Source organism: Paramormyrops kingsleyae, chromosome 14, assembly GCF_048594095.1.
Source record: "Paramormyrops kingsleyae isolate MSU_618 chromosome 14, PKINGS_0.4, whole genome shotgun sequence".
In the NCBI taxonomy this organism is placed as follows: domain Eukaryota; kingdom Metazoa; phylum Chordata; class Actinopteri; order Osteoglossiformes; family Mormyridae; genus Paramormyrops; species Paramormyrops kingsleyae.
The window spans coordinates 100001-123353 of NC_132810.1; the positions used below are offsets into that span (position 1 = coordinate 100001).

General features: G+C 40.6%; 1 protein-coding gene and 1 long non-coding RNA gene across 2 annotated transcripts; one reads left to right on the forward strand and one right to left on the reverse strand.

Moving 5' to 3' along the window:
* Positions 1-1567: 1567 nt before the first annotated feature.
* LOC111855374 (transcription factor GATA-4-like) lies at positions 1568-23091 on the reverse strand. Its single transcript, XM_023834334.2, has 8 exons — positions 23055-23091; positions 22817-22864; positions 13269-13369; positions 5017-5162; positions 4768-4893; positions 4483-4564; positions 4270-4394; positions 1568-4189 (listed from the first exon to the last, which is right to left on the reverse strand). Exons 2-8 carry the CDS (start codon positions 22846-22848, stop codon positions 4091-4093), a joined length of 711 nt encoding a protein of 236 aa, XP_023690102.2. The 5' UTR covers positions 22849-22864; positions 23055-23091; the 3' UTR covers positions 1568-4090.
* LOC140578382 (uncharacterized) lies at positions 13540-14541 on the forward strand. Its single transcript, XR_011982520.1, has 2 exons — positions 13540-13580; positions 13977-14541. It is a non-coding gene; the product is annotated as an uncharacterized lncRNA (long non-coding RNA).
* Positions 23092-23353: the final 262 nt, after the last annotated feature.

A 23353-nucleotide genomic window follows, 5' to 3' on the forward strand; every position in this document is an offset into this window, starting at 1 on the left:
TCAATCTCTACTGAAATCTTTCTTCCATTGCCTTTGCCTTGTCCTCCACTCCTTGTACATATACCTGGCAAGCGTCTAGAGAAGTTCGAAAAGTGCTGAGGTCAGAGTTGATTTTCTCCACCAACGATTCCACTACCTGCAACCGGGTTAACATCTCCTATAACTGCTCTGGAGAAAAAGGGGCAAGAGGTGCTTTTCCCTTAGGAGGCAGTTGAGCATGCTCCTCTGCAAAGGTTCTCGTCGAGTCACAAACAGACCAGCTGTGAAGTCTGGGTCATGGAACTTATCCCGTGTCTCTAACACAAATAAATGTAAGGTAATCCATGCAGGGAGCAGAAATATAAAGTACAGATATTTTATGGGTTCCACTGAAATAAAGGTAGCTGATTACGAAAAAGATCTTGGTGTGTATGTTGATGCTTCCATGTCCCACTCTCGCCAATGTGGGGAAGCAATAAAAAAGGCCAACAGAATGTTGGGTTATATATCTAGGTGTGTGGAGTTTAAGTCAAGGAAGGTGATGTCACATTTATATAATTCCTTGGTAAGACCCCACCTAGAATATTGTGTGCAGGTTTGGTCACCATACCTTAAGAAGGACATTGCTGCCTTAGAAAAGGTGCAATGGAGGGCTACGAGAATGATTCCTGGTCTTAGAGGAATGTCTTATGAGGAGAGGTTAGCTGAGCTGAATCTGTTTAGCCTTGAGCAAAGGAGACTAAGGGGGGGACATGACCCAGGTCTATAAGATTCTAATGGGTCTGGATGCTGTTCAGCCGAATTGCTACTTCAATATTTGTTTAAATACTATAACTCGTGGCCATAAGTGGAAATTAGCGGGAGAACATTTTTAATCAAATTTGAGGAAGCACTTCTTTACACAGTGTGTAGTTAGAGTATGGAATAGTCTTCCTGCTAGTGTAGCGGAAGCTAAAACCCTGGGTTCCTTTAAATCAGAGCTAGATAAGATTTTAGCAACTCTGAGCTATTAGTTAAGTTCTCCCCAAACAAGCTTGATGGGCCGAATGGCCTCCTCTCGTTTGTAAATTTCTTATGTTCTACTTGAGGGCTGCTGCTAGTCATGGCAACACCACTACTAATGCAAGATACAATGAATTGTTAAACCCTGGTCCCTGTTCAGGCACCACTTATGTAACACTGCTGATTCCTGCCTCAGAACCAACCTATTACACACTATACGTAGGGAGGGACATTTCAGGGTGGCGTAAAGAGAAATACACCATCAGTTCACAGACCAAAGAATATTTACTAACAAAGGTGAGCATATTACCCCAGCAAATGTACATGTAAATAATGAATTAACAATAACTCAAGAAAACTGGTGTTGAGATGGATAACCATACAACTGAAATGAATAGCACAGTCCAAAGTGGAGACCAAACGTCCTCTTCCAGGTGAGGATGGTCCAAACCAGCAGTCTCCAACTCCGGTCCTGGAGAGCTACTATCCATTACGTTTTCTATCCTACCTGGCTTCTGATGAGCCACACCTGCTCCTAGTATTTACCTGAGAACAGGTGTGGCTCATCAGAAGCCAGGTAGGATAGAAAACCTACTGGACGGTGGCTCTCCAGGACCGGAGTTGGAGACCCCTGGTCCAAACAATGGTAGGACGTGAAGTCGGAAAGAGAAGGTTGGCAGTTACAAGTAAATCAGGGGGGGAAAAAAAGGCCTTACTGAAAATAAAAAAATCATACATTCCGCTTTTTGCTAAACCCAACAAATACACATGTATATCATTCAAATAATTGTTACTAAATTAAACAAACAATACATCCATATCATTCAGAAAAACATCGTACATTGAGCCATGAACGCTTCCCGTTCCTCAAATAAGGACTTACTTCCTTTATTCTGAGCCTCAACAAACATGGCTGCCCTTGCCCTTATATAGGCTCTTGGTCCTTATAGTCCTCTAGGAAATTATACTGACCCTTAGAGGACAGGAGTATAATTGCAGACATCTGGTAACAAACCAGTGTTTGTTACAGTGCCCAGTTTCAGCGCACACACATAGACACACACAGTGCCCAGTTTCAGCGCACACACACATACACACACACAGTGCCCAGTTTCAGCGCACACACATACACACACACAGTGCCCAGTTTCAGCGCACACACATAGACACACACAGTGCCCAGTTTCAGCGCAAACATACACAGTTCCCAGTTACAGGCTCCCCAACATTCTGTAGCGGAAAAGCAGTAACGGAGGGTGGAGACACTGAGTGACTGTAGTCTGCCTGTCATCTTATGAATTTGCATGAATTTTTCATTTAAAAACATTTTAATAATTTTTTCCCTCATTGCAAAACTTTAGCTTGACCACGAGATGACAGCAAGAAAATAGAAACATATTTTCTCACAGTATAATGGTTTTACATGGTAATTAAAAAAAGACTTGTACCATGTAAAACAAATATATTATAATAATGAAATATTTGTTTTATTAGCTCATAGTACATCGTGAAAATATGTCTGTTTAAAAATTACTTGATTTGACCATGGGGAAATATTTTTTCCACGTTTTATGCTGCCGTCTGGTGGCCAAAATTGAGTACTGCCATTTAAAAAAATTAAAATGATCTTTTCTGGTAATTACAATACTTACATTCGGCTGGAGACGGCAGCAAGAAAATAGAAAAATAATTTTCCCACGGTTATTAGGATAATTCACATGGTAAATTTATTGTGTATGTATGTTTGCCTTGTGCTATATTTTGTGTAAATAAATGTTTTATTTTTTCAATTGATTAAAAAAAAATGTCACAGCAAAAAAAGTTTATTAATCATGTGGGTTTTTGATGCTTGAATAATCCGTGTTAAAGGTGAAAAAAATAATGATATTGAATTACCCACTTAATTCTGCCCCAATAAGAAACAGATTTCCCAACTTTTAATTATTAAAGAATTCGAACGTTAAGAAAGTTTTAAATAAAATCGAAAAAGAAAGTGTAATGCAATGTGAAACAGAGGAAATCACACTTAAGTGATGTAAGTGCACAAAATAAATATTAAAATTTGCTTTCATGACAACATAAACAAAAAATCACTCTTGAGTAAGGAAAATGAAGGAACAGAGTTCAGCATCTTGTGGTTCTGTAGTTCAAGAGCAGCCAGTGGGAGCCACGTCTTTATCTGACAATGCTGGGTCTTCTAGCCGAGACCAGGCTATTCCACAGAGGAATCTCAGGGCTGGCAGCCTCAGTGTGACCTCCAGCAGAACAATGCTGGGTCTCCAAGCCAAAACCAGGCTATTCCACAGAGGAGTCTCAGGGCTGGCAGCCTCAGTGTGACCTCCAGCAGAACAATGCTGGGTCTCCAAGCCGAGACCAGGTTATTCCAGAGGAATCTCAGGGCTGGCAGCCTCAGTGTGACCTCCAGCAGAACAATGCTGGGTCTCCAAGCCGAGACCAGGCTATTCCAGAGGAATCTCAGGGCTGGCAGCCTCAGTGTGCCCTCCAGCAGAACAATGCTGGGTCTCCAAGCCGAGACCAGGCTATTCCAGAGGAATCTCAGGGCTGGCAGCATCAGTGTGACCTCCAGCAGAACAATGCTGGGTCTTCAAGCCGAGACCAGGCTATTCCAGAGGAGTCTCAGGGCTGGCAGCCTCAGTGTGACCTCCAGCAGAACAATGCTGAGTCTTCTAGCCGAGGCCAGGCTATTCCACAGAGGAGTCTCAGGGCTGACAGCCTCAGTGTGACCTCCAGCAGAACAATGCTGGGTCTTCTAGCCGAGACCAGGCTATTCCAGAGGAGTCTCAGGGCTGGCAGCCTCAGTGTGACCTCCAGCAGAACAATGCTGGGTCTTCTAGCCGAGACCAGGCTATTCCAGAGGAGTCTCAGGGCTGGCAGCCTCAGTGTGACCTCCAGTAGAACAATGCTGGGTCTTCTAGCCGAGACCAGGCTATTCCAGAGGAGTCTCAGGGCTGGCAGCCTCAGTGTGACCTCCAGCAGAACAATGCTGGGTCTTCTAGCCGAGACCAGGCTATTCCAGAGGAGTCTCAGGGCTGGCAGCCTCAGTGTGCCCTCCAGCAGAACAATGCTGGGTCTTCTAGCCGAGACCAGGCTACTCCAGAGGAGTCTCAGGGCTGGCAGCCTCAGTGTGACCTCCAGTAGATGGAGCTTCCTTGCTGTTGTTGTTCATGCAGGGCAGGACTGATGTGACCTAGCAAAAGAAACTTTTCCTTTAGCCCCCACTGTTAACTCTCTGCACTGCAGTTGGCCAAAGTGAGCCAACACTCCCACCTTGTGCTGTTGCATGATGGGGCTGTAATGGGGTGGAATCTCCAGGTCAGTCCTGATTGGCTGTTTACTAATGCTGCTGAATCTGGACGCACCGGTGGTTGCCTGGGTTTCAGTGTCAGGAATCTCTAATGCAGGGAAATGACACATTCAGACACAAAAAGGACTAGCAAAGGGTTTCGATACATATGAAATATAGGCAGGGAGGGAACTCACGTTGTTTTACTTTGGCAAAGCTTTTTGGTTCGCGCTTTCGGGTCTGAATCCCATCCTTTCTCATAGCCAAGGGTCGTGGGACCTAGAAGCAAATCAAATAAGGGGTGAGACTCTAACATACACCACTTTCTAGGTTACATAATCAAGGCTCTCCTCAATATACAGTATATTTAAAATATACAGGTCAAAAATAGCTTTAAAAATGCATTTTTCTTTGTTAATATATTTTTTATGAAATTGTTGGGTCATTGATTCATATTGGGATTTATATATTTCGGGACTAACCCCATGGAGCTTTGTGTAGAGGCCACAAGCATTGCAGACAGTGTTCCCCTCAGCACTGCGGCGCCACAGTGTGGTCATGCTGGTATGGCAGTTAGTGCAGAAGAGTCCTGTTCTTCGTGAGGCAGCCTAACGAACATTCAGACAATCCAAAGTCCAAGGTCGTCCAAGGTCATGCTATCGTTATATAATGCAAAAAAAGGATCATGCATTCATAAATGTATCCTGCGTGGAAGGGTGCTTTACACTTACCGGGAGCCTCTGAGGCTTGGTGAGGGGCTGGTTGATGCCGTTTATCTTGTGGTAGAGGCCAAAGGCATTGCATAGGTAATGTCCCGTCCCATCACGACGCCACAGGGGGGTGGACATGGCCCCACAGTTCACACATTCACGCCCATCTGCAAAATCAGCAAACTATTTTGAAAAAACAGTTAAACACTTATTAGCCAATAAAGCAGCTTTTAGTAGGAGTAATAGTAAACGCTGAGTAATAGCAATAACATTGCTAATAAATGTTATTGCATCCAGACACGTAGCTACGTAGTAAAATAACGGCTAGGAGCCCCCCTCCAGCGAAATAATTTTTTATTACCAATCAGGCGCATAGTTCACTGGCAAAATTATGAGTTTGAACCCCTCTCAAAATTTACTTCAGCCCGCCGAAGTGGAGAAATACTTGAACGGGAACCCCTCCCATTGGTAAAAAAGTCAGCAAAATCTACTGAGGGTTACTCGGTGGCAAGATCACTTTGCTGACCATGGGGCCTGAACCAGCAGCCTTCCAGTCACAGGCAGAGAGGGAGCCATGCATCACCCTCATGTTTTTAGCATATGAGCAAATGTTTTAAAATTACAAGCATTTTCAGCAGTAATGGGTGCACACAAGCGGAAGTCAGCTGTAATGTGAAACTCCTGTCCCAGAAAATGAAAACTGTCCCACAGCTCAGAAGGTCAAGGAAAAGTTAATGGCACATTTCAGTACTCCGGGATTGCATTGCCTTCAAACGGTGATATAAATCTGGACAGTCCAGAAAAATTCAATTGTTTGTCAGGAACCATCCATATCACTGACTCATAATGTCAGATTGAGTGATGTTATATTAACCCACAATAAATAAGACATTGATGGCCTCGTTCAGCACCACGGAGAGAGAACCTCGGTTCACTTTGACAGGAAACAGTTCACTATAATTATCGTTTTTGTCAGACAGGTACAATTTTATCATTTCCTAGCTGGTAATCCAAAAGTGTAATTTGCATAATCAAATCAAAATATCTTTATATGTTCATAACAATACCAATATCTTGTATAGTTCTTATTGATATAGGAATATGGCACCCCATCCAGGCTGCACCCCAGCCTTGTGTGCTATGCTGTCTGGGATTGGCTCCAGGACCTGTAAGATCACATACTGGTAAATGGATGGGTGCAGATATATATATGGGAAGAAAATGGAGTTCGTGCCTGTTTTCTGTTGCCACACCCCTCTGGACTAGACTGGGCCACTCAGCAGAATATGCCACTCAATGCATGTAGTACCTGTGAAAGGCTTTTCGCCAAGCCAGTAGATTGCAGGCACACTGGATTTATTACATGCACAGGCCTAATAAAATGAAATACCCAAACTGCAAAATTTACTTTTCCCAAAATATTTATGATGCAACATTTTTTCAACCTACCAGGTATTCATCTTCCGAATTCTAGCATTATGTTTAAGCAATTACTGTTTAGTTTGCAGTGTTTAAGTATATCATAATGTAGTTCCTTTTCAGCTGAATACAAACACTGAAAGCTAGTTAGCTTTTTTTGGGGGAATTCGTATTCTTATCACCCAATGCATAGCCAAATTTGCTAGCGTGCGACCTATTACAAGCAGAGACTTTGAAAATATCGCGCAAATTGAACTGGTCAAACTGTGCATGATTCACTCCTTTAAATTTTGATACAAAATGGACATTTTCTTGCATGAAAAGAGTCTGTGATTCGTAATGAGAAACAAAAGAATTTCAAGAATTTGACCTAGCTGAGAAACTTAATTTCGCAAATAAAGTTAACAACACAACAATACATACTATCAATGTAACACAAGCGGCTGGCGTTATCTTTCAAAGACAGCTCTGACAGACAAAGAAAAAACATCAAGTATAGGCTACGTGTCATTTTAATGTTTCCGCGCTGAGTTGGAAATTCTACTTTAATCAAGAATAAGTTTTGGAAAGAAAATAATCCAACACAGAACAGATCGCAACACTGCAAGTTAACTCCATAAATATATAACTTTTATTTAACCTGTTAAAGTTAATGTAATACAATAGATAATGTGCTGATCATCTTATGTTATTACAAAATGATGCAATGAAGTTGCATACCTGCTAATGTATCTAGACTGAACATTACAGATAGATAGATAGATAGACAAGACAGACAGACTGACTTACCGTGTTTCCCCAAAAATAAGATCTACCCTGAAATTAAGCCCTAGTTACTATACCATGGATTGTACGGTAACTAGAATGAGATGCGATTATATATAAACAGGAAATATTATTTATTTATTTAATATTTTAATAAATGTATACACGGTAGATTTTTGTTCATAAATGTACCGTTAGATTGTTTACATTGAAAGATACGGTTAGAAGATGACATGATGTCTGTATTTGAATAAATGTGAATTTTTGTTCATGAATACCAGTAAATGCACTGTAGTTTGTTGTACATGGGACATTAAGACATGCCCTGAAAATAAACCCTAACGCGGCTTTTGCAGCAAAAATTTATATAAGACCCTGTCTTATTTTCGGGGAAACACGGTAGTATAAATTAATATGAAAACATACAAAAATATACTCAGTTTGAGCCAGTAATTAAAATGTCATAGCTTTAATAACTGGATCATAACTTAAAACATACTTTAGGGAGTTTAAATAATAACCTTAACTCTATGTCTAATGAATAATAAATTATCATTATTTATGCAGACCTACACTCACCTAAAGGATTATTAGGAACACCATACTAATACGGTGTTTGACCCCCTTTCGCCTCCAGAACTGCCTTAATTCTACGTGGCATTGATTCATGAAGGTGCTGAAAGCATTCTTTAGAAAGGTTGGGCAATATTGATAGGATAGCATCTTGCAGTTGATGGAGATTTGTGGGATGCACATTCAGGGCACAAAGCTCCCGTTCCACCACATCCCAAAGATACTCTATTGGGTTGAGATCTGGTGACTGTGGGGGCCATTGTAGTACAGTGAACTCATTGTCATGTTCAAGAAACCAATTTGAAATGATTCGAGCTTTGTGACATGGTGCATTATCCTGCTGGAAGTAGCCATCAGAGGATGGGTACATGGTGGTCATAAAGGGATGGACATGGTCAGAAACAATGCTCAGGTAGGCCGTGGCATTTAAACGATGCCCAATTGGCACTAAGGGGCCTAAAGTGTGCCAAGAAAACATCGCCCACACCATTACACCACCACCACCAGCCTGCACAGTGGTAACAAGGCATGATGGATCCATGTTCTCATTCTGTTTACGCCAAATTCTGACTCTACCATTTGAATGTCTCAACAGAAATCGAGACTCAACAGACCAGGCAACATTTTTCCAGTCTTCAACTGTCCAATTTTGGTGAGCTCGTGCAAATTGTAGCCTCTTTTTCCTATTTGTAGTGGAGTTGAGTGGTACCCGGTGGGGTCTTAAGAACATAAGAACATAAGAACATAAGAACTATACAAACGAGAGGAGGCCATTCGGCCCATCGAGCTCGCTTGGGGAGAACTTAACTAATAGCTCAGAGTTGTTAAAATCTTATCTAGCTCTGATTTAAAGGAACCCAAGGATTCAGCTTGCACTACCTTATCAGGAAGACTATTCCATACTCTGACTACACGCTGTGTAAAGAAGTGCTTCCTTAAATCCAGTTTGAAATGTTCTCCCGCTAATTTCCACCTATGGCCACGAGTTCTTGTATTTGAACTAATGCTGAAGTAACTATTCGGTTGAACAGCATCCAAACCTGTTAGAATCTTATAGACCTGGATCATGTCCCCCCTCAGTCTCCTTTGCTTGAGGCTGAACAGATTTAGCTCAAATAACCTTTCCTCGTATGACATTCCTCTAAGACCAGGAATCATTCTTGTGGCCCTACGCTGCACCTTTTCTAAGGCCGCTATGTCCTTTTTAAGATATGGTGACCAAACCTGTACACAATATTCTAGGTGAGGTCTCACCAAGGAATTGTATAATCTTAGCATTACCTCCCTTGACTTAAACTCCACACACCTGGAGATGTACCCCAACATCCTATTGGCCTTTTTTATTGCTTCCCCACACTGGCGAGAATGAGACATGGAAGCATCAACATACACACCAAGGTCTTTCTCATAATCAGCTACCTTTATTTCAGTAGGTCCCATAAAATACCTGTACTTTATATTTCTGCTCCCTACATGGAGTACCTTACATTTGTCTATGTTAAATTTCATCTGCCAGGTGTCAGCCCAGTCACTAATTAAATTAAGATCCCGCTGTAGCTGCTGAGCCGCTAGTTCAGTATCTGCTACACCACCCACCTTGGTGTCATCTGCAAATTTCACCAGTTTACTGTATATATTGGTGTCTATATCATTTATGTAAATTAGGAACAAAAGTGGTCCTAAAATTGAACCCTGCGGTACCCCACTATGAACGCAGGCCCACTGTGACATCGAGCCTCTTATAACTACTCGCTGCTTCCTATCCGTTAACCAGTTATCAATCCAAGTCGCTACAGTTCCTAAAATACCTGTCGCTTTGAGTTTAAGTGAGAGCCTCTTGTGGGGAACAACATCAAAAGCCTTTTGGAAATCTAAATAGATGACATCATAGGCCTTCTTATCATCAACTTCCTGAGTAGCTTCCTCAAAAAACTCCAACAGATTTGTTAAACAGGATCTACCTCTCCTAAATCCATGCTGGCTATCCCTCAAAATGTTATTTGAGTCCAGGTAATCTACCATTTTCTCTTTGATTATAGCCTCCATAACTTTACCAGTTATACAAGTTAGACTGATTGGCCTATAGTTTGACAAATTACTTCTATCCCCTTTTTTGAAAATGGGCGTTATGTTGGCATGCTTCCAATCAGAAGGTACCACACCTTCAGATAAGGATTTTTGAAACAGTAATGTTAAGGGTCGGCAAATAATATCCCTCATCTCTTTTAACACTATAGGTAAGATGCCATCAGGGCCCTGTGATTTATTTATTTATTTATAGCTTAGCTAGGCTTTGCAAAACATCAGCTTCAGTTATATATATATTAGTTATAGACGATGTTGAATTAGTAATAAGAACTGGTAAGTTACTAGTGTCCTCGACAGTGAATACCCGTGCAAAACTATCATTGAACTCATTTACTATGTCAATGTCGTTTTCAATTATAAGACCCTTACTATCCTGCAGATTAGTAATTTCAGCTTTTAGAGCTCTTTTAGAGTTAAAATACTGGAAGAAACTTTTAACGTCATCCTTAGCCTCCAATGCGATCTTCCTTTCGACATTCCTTTTAGCTCGTCTAATGTCATTTTTTAATTCAGCCTGTAGATTTAGATACTCTTGCTTTATTATGTCATCATCAGTTATTTTCCATCTCTGGAACAAAGCCCTTTTCCTCCTTACTTTATACTTTATGTCCCTATTAAACCACCTAGGTTGCAATTTCCTAGATTTATTCTTGCTAGAAACAGGTATGAAGTCCTCTTGTACTTGCAATAATGTGCTTTTAAAAAATTCCCATGCCTCTTCAACAGTTTTGTTATTTAACTCCATCCAGTTCACGGTTTCTAGTTTTAATCCCATACAATTGAAGTTAGCCTTCCTAACATTATATATTTTTGATTTGGACTTTGCTCTTCGGGCACTAAACTTAACCTCAAATTTAACCATGTTATGATCGCTACTGTCAAGTGGTTCTAAAACATCTAATTTACCAATCCTGTCCTGGTTATTAGACAAAACAAGATCAAGAATGGCATCTCCCCTGGTAGGGGTGTTAACAAACTGAGTAAAAAAACAATCCTGTACTAATTCCACCATCTCAAGTTCATTTTCAGAAGAGCCAGCAACAATGTCCCACTGTATCCCCGGTAGATTAAAATCACCCATAACTACCACATCATTTTTATTGCTCATAATCCTAATATCACTGTATAACAATCTGCTTTCCTCAGCAGCTACATTGGGTGCTCTGTAACAAACACCGACAATTAGGCTATTTGAGTTTGTAGCATCTAATTTTACCCATATAGCTTCCGTACTTTTACTTATATCAGTAAGCTCCCTTGCCTGCAAGATTTCCTTTACATATACTGCAACACCACCTCCCTTCTTACCTATACGGTCTTTACGGAACAATGTGTAACCATCCATATTATATTCTTGTCCATCCTTATCACTCAACCACGTTTCAGTTATTGCTATAATATCATAAGAGTCCGATGAGATAAGAGCCTCTAAATCATGAATTTTATTCCTAATACTCCTGGCGTTTAAATACAGACAACAAAGGGTAGGCTTATTACAGTGCCTACTTATAATATGATTTTTTTGGGCTTTCCGTTTCCCCCCAGTTACATACTTAACTAACCTCCCTGCCCCCCCAGTCCCTAGTTTAAACATTCCTCAACTACTCTACAAATACGCCTTCCCAGTACACTGGTTCCCCTCCGGTTCAGATGCAACCCATCCGGCTTGAACAGGTCCCACCTGTTCCAGAAGGTCCTCCAGTGCCCCATAAACCTAAACCCCTCTTTCCTACACCATCCTTTTAGCCACGCATTTAATCTCCTTATCTCAGCTAACTTAGCCTCACTTGCGCGTGGCACGGGGAGTATTTCGGAAAATACCACCATGGACGTTCTGCTTCTAAGCTTATTGGCAACTTCTATAAATTTATCCTGCAGAACAGCCCTTCTACCCTTGCCTATGTCGTTGGTGCCAACATGCACCACAACAACTGGATCCACCCCAGCTGGGGCCAAAAGCTTGTCCACACGATCTGGAAGGTCTCCTACCTGGGCACCAGGCAGGCAAGACACCGTACGGGACCCTCTATCACGCGTGCACACATAACTGTCTACTCCCCTAATAATTGAATCCCCCACTACCACAACCTCCCTCTTTCTGGGGGGAGGGGGCTCCTCAGTGCCCAAGGGCCCACCTGCTTCTTCTGCTGTTGTAGCCCATCCGCCTCAAGGTTCTGCGTGTTGTGGCTTCACAAATGCTTTGCTGCATACCTCGGTTTTAACGAGTGGTTATTTCAGTCAAAGTTGCTCTTCTATCAGCTTGAATCAGTCGGCCCATTCTCCTCTGACCTCTAGCATCAACAAGGCATTTTCGCCCACAGGACTGCCGCATACTGGATGTTTTTCCCTTTGCACACCATTCTTTGTAAACCCTAGATATGGTTGTGCGTGAAAATCCCAGTAACTGAGCAGATTGTGAAATATTCAGACCGGCCCGTCTGGCACCAACAACCATGCCACGCTCAAAATTGCTTAAATCACCTTTCTTTCCCAATCTGACATTCAGTTTGGAGTTCAGAAGATTGTCTTGACCAGGACCACACCCCTAAATGCATTGAAGCAACTGCCATGTGATTGGTTGATTAGATAATTGCATTAATGAGAAATTGAACAGGTGTTCCTAATAATCCTTTAGGTGAGTGTATATAATAACAAAAAATATGTAAACACATAAAATGCTATCCTGCTACGTGCTGAATATAGGGTGAATTAAGAAACTAAATGGGCCTAACGAGGTATGTAACCTCTTAATATAATAAAGTAAATTTAACAAATTTAAACTTATTTGAAATAATTCAAAAATGATTATTATTTGAAATAATTTTCTTCGTAACAATGCCCTTTTAATGAGCGAGCTATTCTTCAATTTATTGGCATAAAAATTACAAATATTTTGCTACACAGGCATTGTACTGTATGAAATATAAACCCTAAACCCATCAACTGCAAAAAGCAGTGATTATCTTAACCTCCTTGCAGAATAATCCAAAACGCTATGCTGAAGACCGGTCTTCCACGTATTAATCAACCTGAACTGTCGGTCGGACGAGATGTTTCCCACATATTTGAAGAAATTCATTATTTTATAGTATTTCATATTTATATTGATTGCATTAAAGGTGATATTTCTACTCTGTTGGCAAAGTATAAATTAGTGACATTGACTTTTTGTACAGATAGTCTGTAATTGCTTTCCACAGAAAAAGCTTCTGACAGTATTTTGCAGAAATATTTGAAAATACTATTTTCCTACTGAATCAGATCGAACAGTGCATAGGTTAAGGTAGTAAACGAATCTTGTTTTCAACAAATCTCTGATATTTTATTTGCCCAACAATTTGCATGTTCTTCGATCGGAAAAAATACTTAGGCTTAAAATTTCAATCTTAAAAGGTCTGCAATGAGTTACAATATAATTTATTCCTCACCTAAACTGAAGTGTCTCGTCGCGCTCTCGGGTCCCGCAGAGGAGGGTAGGCTGTTCATTACTGTGGCGTCGTAGGTAGGTGCGGACCAGGAGGTCCCAGTCCTGGAATTCACATACGATGGGTATACAGTATGGTAAGATTCTCCAAATAATCCATGATCATGGCTCCAAGCAACGTTAGCTGCAGGATCCCTGTTGTTTTTTGCATTGTCGTTGTTTGTGACGTTAATTAAATTAGTATGTCGTTGACTGTACATGTATGTTGCATCCTTAGGTCCAGAGGTGACAGAACAAGCCGGAAAGGCGAAGCGAGGTGAGTGTTGCGGACTTTTCTCACGAGGCGGTGCGATGGTGTTGGTACCCGCCTGGATCCAGGCATAATGGCTGGACACCGAGTTGCTTTGCCGAGGGTCTGATGCCGTTTGTAAGTACGGCAACACCGAAAACATTAGGGGTGCGTCAGTGTTTGGCACGCAAACGGCTGGTGTGACCGCGGGGTTGTGCAGGAAAGTTGCCTCATAAGACGAGCATCCATAGTTGGTTGTCATCGCTGTGTCTTGATACTTATCCTCGCCTGAGAGATAAACATTGGCACTGACACTAATTATTGTTATATAGTTAATAGATTAATTAATTGATATTAATTGTAGATTTTTCCAGAAATCTTTAAGCTCTAGTCGTGTTTCAGCAGGCTCTACGGTATTTTCAGATATTCATTTAACCCATTTTGGACATCCACTCAATGGATACATGCTGGCAGGCACAACATCCTTTAAGTCCTTAATAATGTGAGAGTCTCTGGACCTAAACAGGCAAAGAGGATCCTCGACTTTTCCGCCAGCTATGAAGAAAAAAGGATTGGCAAGTGGGAGAACAAACACTTCTCTTCCTCTCCAAACCCATTCTCCACCCTCCAGTTTGTCTTCTGGTTATATGTGTTTTGCAATATAAAACCGTCCCATAAAATATAACTAAAGCTGACTTGTCAATAATAAATATACATCATTTGTCTCTTTTCTACAAAATGTGAGGGTGAAACTTAAAATTTTCCGTAATGTTCTACGCTGAGTTGCAAGAACAAACTTTACCAGTAAAATCTAAATTAATTCCTTTCCATTTACAAACATGATAAATGTGTTTTTAACTGTCTTTTAATACAGCAAAACCATAACTTAAAATAACTTAAAGTTAATTAGTTACAAGCAATACCTTACCACCAAGTATAGGCCTCTCTCTAAATTGTTGCTTCCAAAAGCAAATAGCAGTTTTTCTTCCTTTTATATGAAAAAAGTTATCATCTCATAATTATTTATGTAAATGCCAGCTGTCGAAGCCCATGACTGTAGTATGTCATTGTACAAAGGCATGTAAAAATGTAGGCCTATCATTAGAAACTGAAGGGGTGCACCCAACCAATTTCGCGAAGTGTTGGCTGAATCTGTCTAGTGTTTCTGTAGGCAGATCCAAACAGACCCAAACTACCAGCCTACTGCTAGGCAGCTTGTCTTCACATCATGTAACCGTTTATTTTCTTTCCTATGATCTGATACAGTCGTCTGACTCGTTTCTGCTTCTGACTTCGTGTGACTGAATCAGAGCTTAAAAACATGCCGAAGTGGCTCTCAGAGTCGACTTAATCATGACCACAAACATGCCGAAGTGGCCCTCAGAGTCGACTTAATCATGACCACAAACATGCCGAAGTGGCTCTCAGAGTCGACTTAATCATGACCACAAACATGCCGAAGTGGCTCTCAGAGTCGACTTAATCATGACCACTCGCCAGATGGCTTCATACGAGAGCATGTTCTTTTTAAAAAAAAATCAGACACATTTTTATACATATTTCCATTACTGCACTTACCATTATGCCCATTTTAATGACCTTCTTTCCCACTGGACACTTTAGTGTGAAACAAACGATTTGTGAATTACTTAAAGAAATGCTGAAGTAAAAAACAAAAAAAGTGCCATTTCACCTTGTGAAATATGAACATTTTCATTCTGATAAGTTTTGTGCAGCTACTATGCTAATTGAATGCTTTGCCAGGGGTATTTCACTGCTTGTCACGCCATTTGAACATAGGCTGCTGATGAAAGACAACATTTAGAATAATGGCAAATTATTAGTTAGTTCTAATATAAGAATATACTGTCTTTTGATAAAATCTGATTGCTGTCTCTTGGTAGCTAGACGTGATTAATGCTCTTTCCTTCAGTAAGTTTTGAAAGATCCTTTCCAATATATCTTTAGCTGGACAATTAAATAACATTGTAATACACTGACAGCATAGCTACAGATGGTTTGGTCTTAAAGAGATGCTCTTAAAACTTCCTGGAAGTTTTGAGTAAGGTGCTGTTGACGATATCATGTTTATTTCTCATGGACAGACTTGAAAGGACAAAGTACTCGCAAGCTTAATATGCTGAGGAACTGGCAGTTGAGCAGGATTGGGCCGTCGCTTGTTGGTGCCTTGCTGACAGGCTATGATGGAGACCAGACTACTAGGTCTTTGGTTCTTATCTTATATAAACAGTTTGTAATGCTGTTTCTCCACAGCTGATTAATGCTCCGACCACTGACATTGACTAAATTAATGAGGTGTTGTGTAACGGATAGGAGTAAATAGAGGGTATCTTGAAGGGTGTGTGTTTGCACATCTCACTTTAGCTGATAGTTCCTTTTCATTTCATATTTATACCTCTGATATTATTTTGGGTCCCAGCCTGGCATCAAAGCTTAGGGGTAATTTACACCTTCTGTGGAAATGCTTCACAATCAAGATACTATCCGTATTCAAAGCTGCTTGTGTTGTAGTAATGCAAAAAATGGCAACAATCCGAACTTTTCCCAACCAGAAAGCATGGATAGACTCGACTGTTTGTACAGCTCTCAAAGCACGGACCACTGCTTACAACACAGGACTCCCGTTGGGCGATATGTCAGGTTACAAGGCCGCTTCATATGGACTAAGAAAGGCTGTGAAAGCAGCTAAGAGGCGCCACAGAGTGGAGTCGCATTTCCAACACAGCGAGCCCTGGCGTATATGGGACGGGCTACGGACAATTACGGACTATAAACCCAGCACTGTGAGATGCACAAAACCGGAACCAGCTGACGACCTCAATGCTTTCTTCGTGCGTTTCGAGGCGCCTGCTATGGCAGCTAATCAGAGAGCTGCATCCGTCCCCGCTGCTGAACCGGCACCACTGACACTCTCTGAGCATGATGTGAGGAGAGCTCTGAGGGCCACTAACTGCAGGAAGGCAGCGGGACCAGATGGCATCCCGGGACGTGTACTGAAGGTATGTGCAGATCAGCTGGCCCTGGTTTTCACCAACATAATAAACATATTACTGCTGTTTTTTCAGGAGGGACACAACACAAGAAATCGCCTTGAAAAGATTCAGAACAATAGGACTCTTTGAGTGTTGTTTCTTATCTGTTTCTGGCCTGTGCACCCCCCCCCCCAGCTCCCCTTGCTGATGCGATTCCGGCTAAGGGCCCCCTTATCAAGGAAAACTGACATCAGGGCTGTGGATGGGAATGCAGGAGATGAACACTACCTTGGAAATACTGCTCCAAAAATGTTGACTGGTCTCCTAAACAATACAACACCAATATGCTGTCAGTCTCTGTGCATGGAAGCCTTTAATTACTCACTGGAATCGAATCATTTGGTTGAAAATCACTAACAGTAAAGACATTTTCTTTCACAAAGAATAATTGGAAACTAAAAAAATTTTAAACCCATAATGTTTTTACATGTCAATTACTATTCCCAGACTTCAGAAGACCTGACTTCACAAGGGATAGTTTCAAACTACTGTGACATATGTAATAGAGTCCTTAAATTAAATCAGGCTAGTTTCATATATTTTTCTGAAATATGAATGGAGCGACACTGAGATAATACACTAAACACAGAATTTAAAAAATGGGCACAATGATTATGAACTCACAAATTGCAGGTGGAGGTAAGAAATAACTACATTCGGCACCAAATGACAGAATTGGCAGAACAAGACAAACTAATTTCACACTGCAGTAACAATAAATGGGATGGCCTGCAGTGACACCTGCTGACCAAATGGGGAATAGACACATGGGACAGGGCCATGTAGGCAGGGACTGACAATATAGAGTATTTTACAGTTTCCAAAATTGGTGGATAATATGCAAAGTCTGCTACTGATTATTATAATTGCTTATTTCAAGATGAAGAATTAAATCATTTCTATTCAGTCTTAGAAGAAGACAACACAAGAAGAATTAAGAAACAGAGCTTAAACTATATCTACTTGTGTGTATTGTTGGGTGAATTACCACTGAGTTGGGTGCTAAAATGCTTATCATTACTTCAGTACTATTGCTGATGATGTTGTGGAGTGTCCTTGTTCCATCCACACAGGATATGTGGCTTCCCATTGTCCAAAGAGCTATGCATCAGTCTTACCCATATGCCATGGGCAATATAAAGGTCCCACCCAACTGGGCACTGATGGAATATAATACAAGAGTTTTTAAAGTGATGGGTGACTTTCATAATGAGTATTAAAAACACCACAGTCAAATTTCACCACAGTAGACACTTGACCATACAGGCCGTATGCGATAGCTTAATTCTTTATGTATTTTCTGCATAAAGATTATATATTCTATATATATATATTATATATATCTATATATGTATAATGTATAAGTTAATGTACTTTTTAGTTAGAAGTACAAATTTCCTACAACCACCTGCTTGTTTCTCAGCTGTAATGATGATAATAGGCAACAAATTAGCTATTGTGCTTGATTTGCCAGCGAAAATGTTGTTCTGAAATATTGCCACCATTTTGCCTATGAGGTCACTTGTTTTGTCTAGGAGGCTTATGTGTGAGCTCTGTTTCCCAGCCCTGGGACCTCAGCCAGCACTATATATATGCTCCACTTCAGCCCCTGTGAGATTGCCTGTGAGATATTTTGCACTACCAGTCATATACACTCACCTAAAGGATTATTAGGAACACCTGTTCAATTTCTCATTAATGCAATTATCTAATCAACCAATCACATGGCAGTTGCTTCAATGCATTTAGGGGTGTGGTCCTGGTCAAGACAATCTTCTGAACTCCAAACTGAATGTCAGATTGGGAAAGAAAGGTGATTTAAGCAATTTTGAGCGTGGCATGGTTGTTGGTGCCAGACGGGCCGGTCTGAATATTTCACAATCTGCTCAGTTACTGGGATTTTCACGCACAACCATATCTAGGGTTTACAAAGAATGGTGTGCAAAGGGAAAAACATCCAGTATGCGGCAGTCCTGTGGGCGAAAATGCCTTGTTGATGCTAGAGGTCAGAGGAGAATGGGCCGACTGATTCAAGCTGATAGAAGAGCAACTTTGACTGAAATAACCACTCGTTAAAACTGAGGTATGCAGCAAAGCATTTGTGAAGCCACAACACGCAGAACCTTGAGGCGGATGGGCTACAACAGCAGAAGACCTCAACTCCACTACAAATAGGAAAAAGAGGCTACAATTTGCACGAGCTCACCAAAATTGGACAGTTGAAGACTGGAAAAATGTTGCCTGGTCTGTTGAGTCTCGATTTCTGTTGAGACATTCAAATGGTAGAGTCAGAATTTGGCGTAAACAGAATGAGAACATGGATCCATCATGCCTTGTTACCACTGTGCAGGCTGGTGGTGGTGGTGTAATGGTGTGGGCGATGTTTTCTTGGCACACTTTAGGCCCCTTAGTGCCAATTGGGCATCGTTTAAATGCCACGGCCTACCTGAGCATTGTTTCTGACCATGTCCATCCCTTTATGACCACCATGTACCCATCCTCTGATGGCTACTTCCAGCAGGATAATGCACCATGTCACAAAGCTCGAATCATTTCAAATTGGTTTCTTGAACATGACAATGAGTTCACTGTACTACAATGGCCCCCACAGTCACCAGATCTCAACCCAATAGAGCATCTTTGGGATGTGGTGGAACGGGAGCTTTGTGCCCTGAATGTGCATCCCACAAATCTCCATCAACTGCAAGATGCTATCCTATCAATATTGCCCAACATTTCTAAAGAATGCTTTCAGCACCTTCATGAATCAATGCCACGTAGAATTAAGGCAGTTCTGAAGGCGAAAGGGGGTCAAACACCGTATTAGTATGGTGTTCCTAATAATCCTTTAGGTGAGTGTATTTCTAAAATGCCAGGAGCTATTCTGCCAGTAGCTCTTGAATCTGTCTTTATACCTGTACACACTCACAGACAGAACCTACCATTTTAGCATAAACGGTTCAAATTTTCACTAAAAGCTTTTGCTGATGCCCTGTTTTGGAAAATGGATGAATGGGTGCATGCATGCATGGAGGAATGGATGGATAGACAGACGGACAGACATCAGTTTTTTTGTTCAACCTTTTTTTGTCCTAAAACAGCTAAATAAAATGTCTCTATATTATATCATGGGTAGTGGTGACGTCACATGTAGCAGGGTGTGCAGGATATCTTGATAAATTGAGGTCTCCAGGCAGCACACCCCAGGAGGAGTAGGGGAAATAAAATGTGCAATTAGCCAAAGAAGGGGAGACTAGAGGCAGTGCAAACAGTTAGGTGAGTACAGTATGTAAGCTCTGATACATAAATTAAAATCTGATACACTGTGCCTTTAATCGAAAGTTGAAACGAATAGGTCACAAGCACCCTCAAACAATTTAACGTATTACTAAACATGAATTTTTCCTGGGGCGCGTTGTCTTTACTGACAGAGCACATCCTGAATCCATGTGGCTCAAGATGTAGAGACCGATCCGATAACAGCTTAACAGGGAGGGTAAGGAAAAGCCCGAAGCCTCAGATTTTGTGACGATTAGCAGAACGCTGGGGCACTGCCAACGCGAACTTCAAGCATTACTAAAACGTGTTATCATTCCAATGATAATCTTCGCAAAGTAATACAACATAAAAGATGCACACTGAAGATTAACGACCAATAAATATTCCTGTAAAACTTGCTCCTTTTTTGATAGCTAAGAATATGAGCTAACCAAATATATCAGTGTTATATGGATAAGTACAGTATGACGACATTTTTTATACTGATGAATTTGGGAGCTAAAATGTTGTGCACTGGGAACGTAAGCACATTTTCCTGATGGACTCAACGCAGGGGTGCCGGGTGGTCGAGTCGCTGCAAGAGCATCTGGCTGCAGACCTCCACCAGGAGGATCTCCACTAGAGGGACAGAAACACGTGAACTCCACAAGAGAGTCCGGACATGACGTTATGCAAACTTACGCCATGGAGGCAGTACCAGATATCACATGATCTCCACGCACAGCCTGGATTTGTCAGTGGGAGAGTGTTTAGCTTTGTCGAAAGAAAATAGTGGGTAGAACAAGCAACAACAGTAACATTTGACCGGTGATTTTTTTCTTCTTCTTCTCCAAATTTAGCTTTAAATTGAATGCTTAAGCTTAGACTGACTGTGTCTACTGAAAAAGAAAAAAAATATTTATAAATTTATAACTACATTTATAAATAATTGTCTTTTGCGCACAAGTTATTATTTGGAAGGAACAGGTTAGCTGCGTATAGCTGTCATGTTAATGTAAGAGGTTTATTTCAGCACGCTGTACTATGTTTGCTAGACCTGGCATTAGGGTACAATAACATACAATAGCCTTGCAGTTAATATTACCGGAAGGAGTAAATACAACGCTGCCGCGCACTACTTTGACATTAAGGCTGAGGTATATACAGTCCGTGTGAATGGTCGCGACAGAGGAGAAGCGCCAAGAACAATACTTTTTTTCTTCATTATCGGTAGTCAATAATAAAACAGGTATACACAGGTACAATAAATACAATAAATAGCTGTCAGTAATGACAAGAAATGTTAGGAGAACTTGGTGAGGCGAACAAATCAACAAACCGAGTAAAGTGGAAAACATAGTATATCTTGACGCAACCGAACCAAACATGAGTGTCAACAATATTAAAGATGCACAAAATACAGCCTGCGTGCAATAAATTGTGACCAAGTTATATAAGTTATGTAGTATTTTTGATTATTTGAATATGATTAGCAAATTGACTAAATTGAATATAGGGTTATGCATATTAATATTGACACTGATGTTTTGTTCGGTTGCGTTAAGACAGATTATGTTTGCAACTTTAATCGGTTTGCTGATTTGTTCACCTCACCGAGTTCAACTAACATTTTTTGATATTACTGATGTTATGCGATAAACATGGAAGCAGGCGAAGGAAGCCGTGAATATGCACAAAAGGGATTTATTTTCTGGGGTAACACACATCAAGACACGTGAAGTTAATGACTGGACTGGGGAAACGAACGGAAATGCGGACTAAATACACTGGACTAATGACAGCAATCAGAAACAGCCATAAAACACAGGGAATCCACATGAGGTTAACGAGGGGGGCGTGGCACAGGAGGATTGGCAGGATCGGGGCGTGACAACTGACACCTATTGCATTTACTGTACCTGTTTATCATAGTGTATCATTATGATTATTGTCATGTCGCTTCACCTCTGTTGCGACCATACACACAGACTGTATAATTCAGCCTTAATACCAAAGAAACAGTTTGCAGCATTAAAAAAATGGAGTTACTTGTTGACTGTAAATGAATGGCTCTCCAGTTCGATTTGTTTAGACGCTGAGACAGTTTTGGTAGACATAGTTTTCATATTACTCTCGGCCTCAAACACAGAGTAAATTATCATGTGCGCACAGAATAACTTGTGCGCACACGATTTAAAACCCTATGGGAATTCGGGGGCTCCGTATTAAAGTAAAAATTTCACACGTTCCAAAATAATAAAATTAACATATGCTATTAACGTCCCTTCTTGTAGAATTAAAATACATTATTAACGTCCGTTTCCAATGTTAAATATAATTTAAATCGATCACCAAAATAATAAGTGTATACTTTAAAAGACTAGATTTCTGTTCGTTCGAGTTAAAGTCTGGGTTGTGTGTGAGGGTTATGTGATATCTGGTACCACCTCCATGGCATGTTTGCATAACGTCATGTCCGGATTCGCTAGTGGAGATCACGTGCTTCCGTTCCTCTAGTGGAGATCCTCCTGGTGGAGGTCTGCAGCCAGACCCTTCTCAGTCGCTGCAGTTGATGAAAATCAAAGTTAACGACAGAAATATAATCAAGCTTGTGAAAGTGTAGCGGTCGTCAGACGGTTGCGAAAGAATCACAGCCACATCCGGTTCGTTTCAGCAACGATGATTTACTGTTAACATCTGTTAACAGATAGAACGGTGATTGCACTCCAAAGCAACATATGCTCTCTTTTCCAGCAACTCGATTCCCAAGCAGCTTCCGCCGTACATTTTTAAAAGACAAAAAAAATTATAAACCAGAATATATTATAAAGACTAAAAGACTAGATGAACAAAACAATGAAATAAAGTTATATTTAAGACAACATTGTTTAACATAATTAACCGATTAGACAATTTTTAATATCAATAAAAGAAAAGAGAAAAGGACCCAACCTGTTAACGGTGATTGCACTCCAAAGCAACATATGCTCTCTTTTCCAGCTTAGGCCGCAACAGCCAAACAAAAAAAAGAAAATACACATTTATCAACTTTCCAAACAAGTACTCTTACAATAAAACATATGAATCATGAGTTAAAAGTAACAGAAATTATATCCTTATAAAATAAAGTAAAAAGGAACAATTACAAATTAATTTAAAAACCAAGAGAGCAAAGAGAAACATATCTTACCAACTCGATTCCCAAGCAGCTTCTGCCCGGGAATCAGCGAGATGGCTTAAGGTGCGCTGCTCAGAAAAGTGCCCCACCCGCAACAATATACAAAAAGGAACCTTTTATAAATTTGTCAATAAAACAAATGCCCTCTTATGACCAATACTACTTATAATAAAATAAACATAATTTATATGCACAAAACTAAATTGTTCACTAAAATAATAATAATAATAATAAAAATAAATGAAAAAGTTTTATAGAAGTTCAATAATATATTAACTAACTCGGCTACAAAAGCAAGACAGTCCAAACAA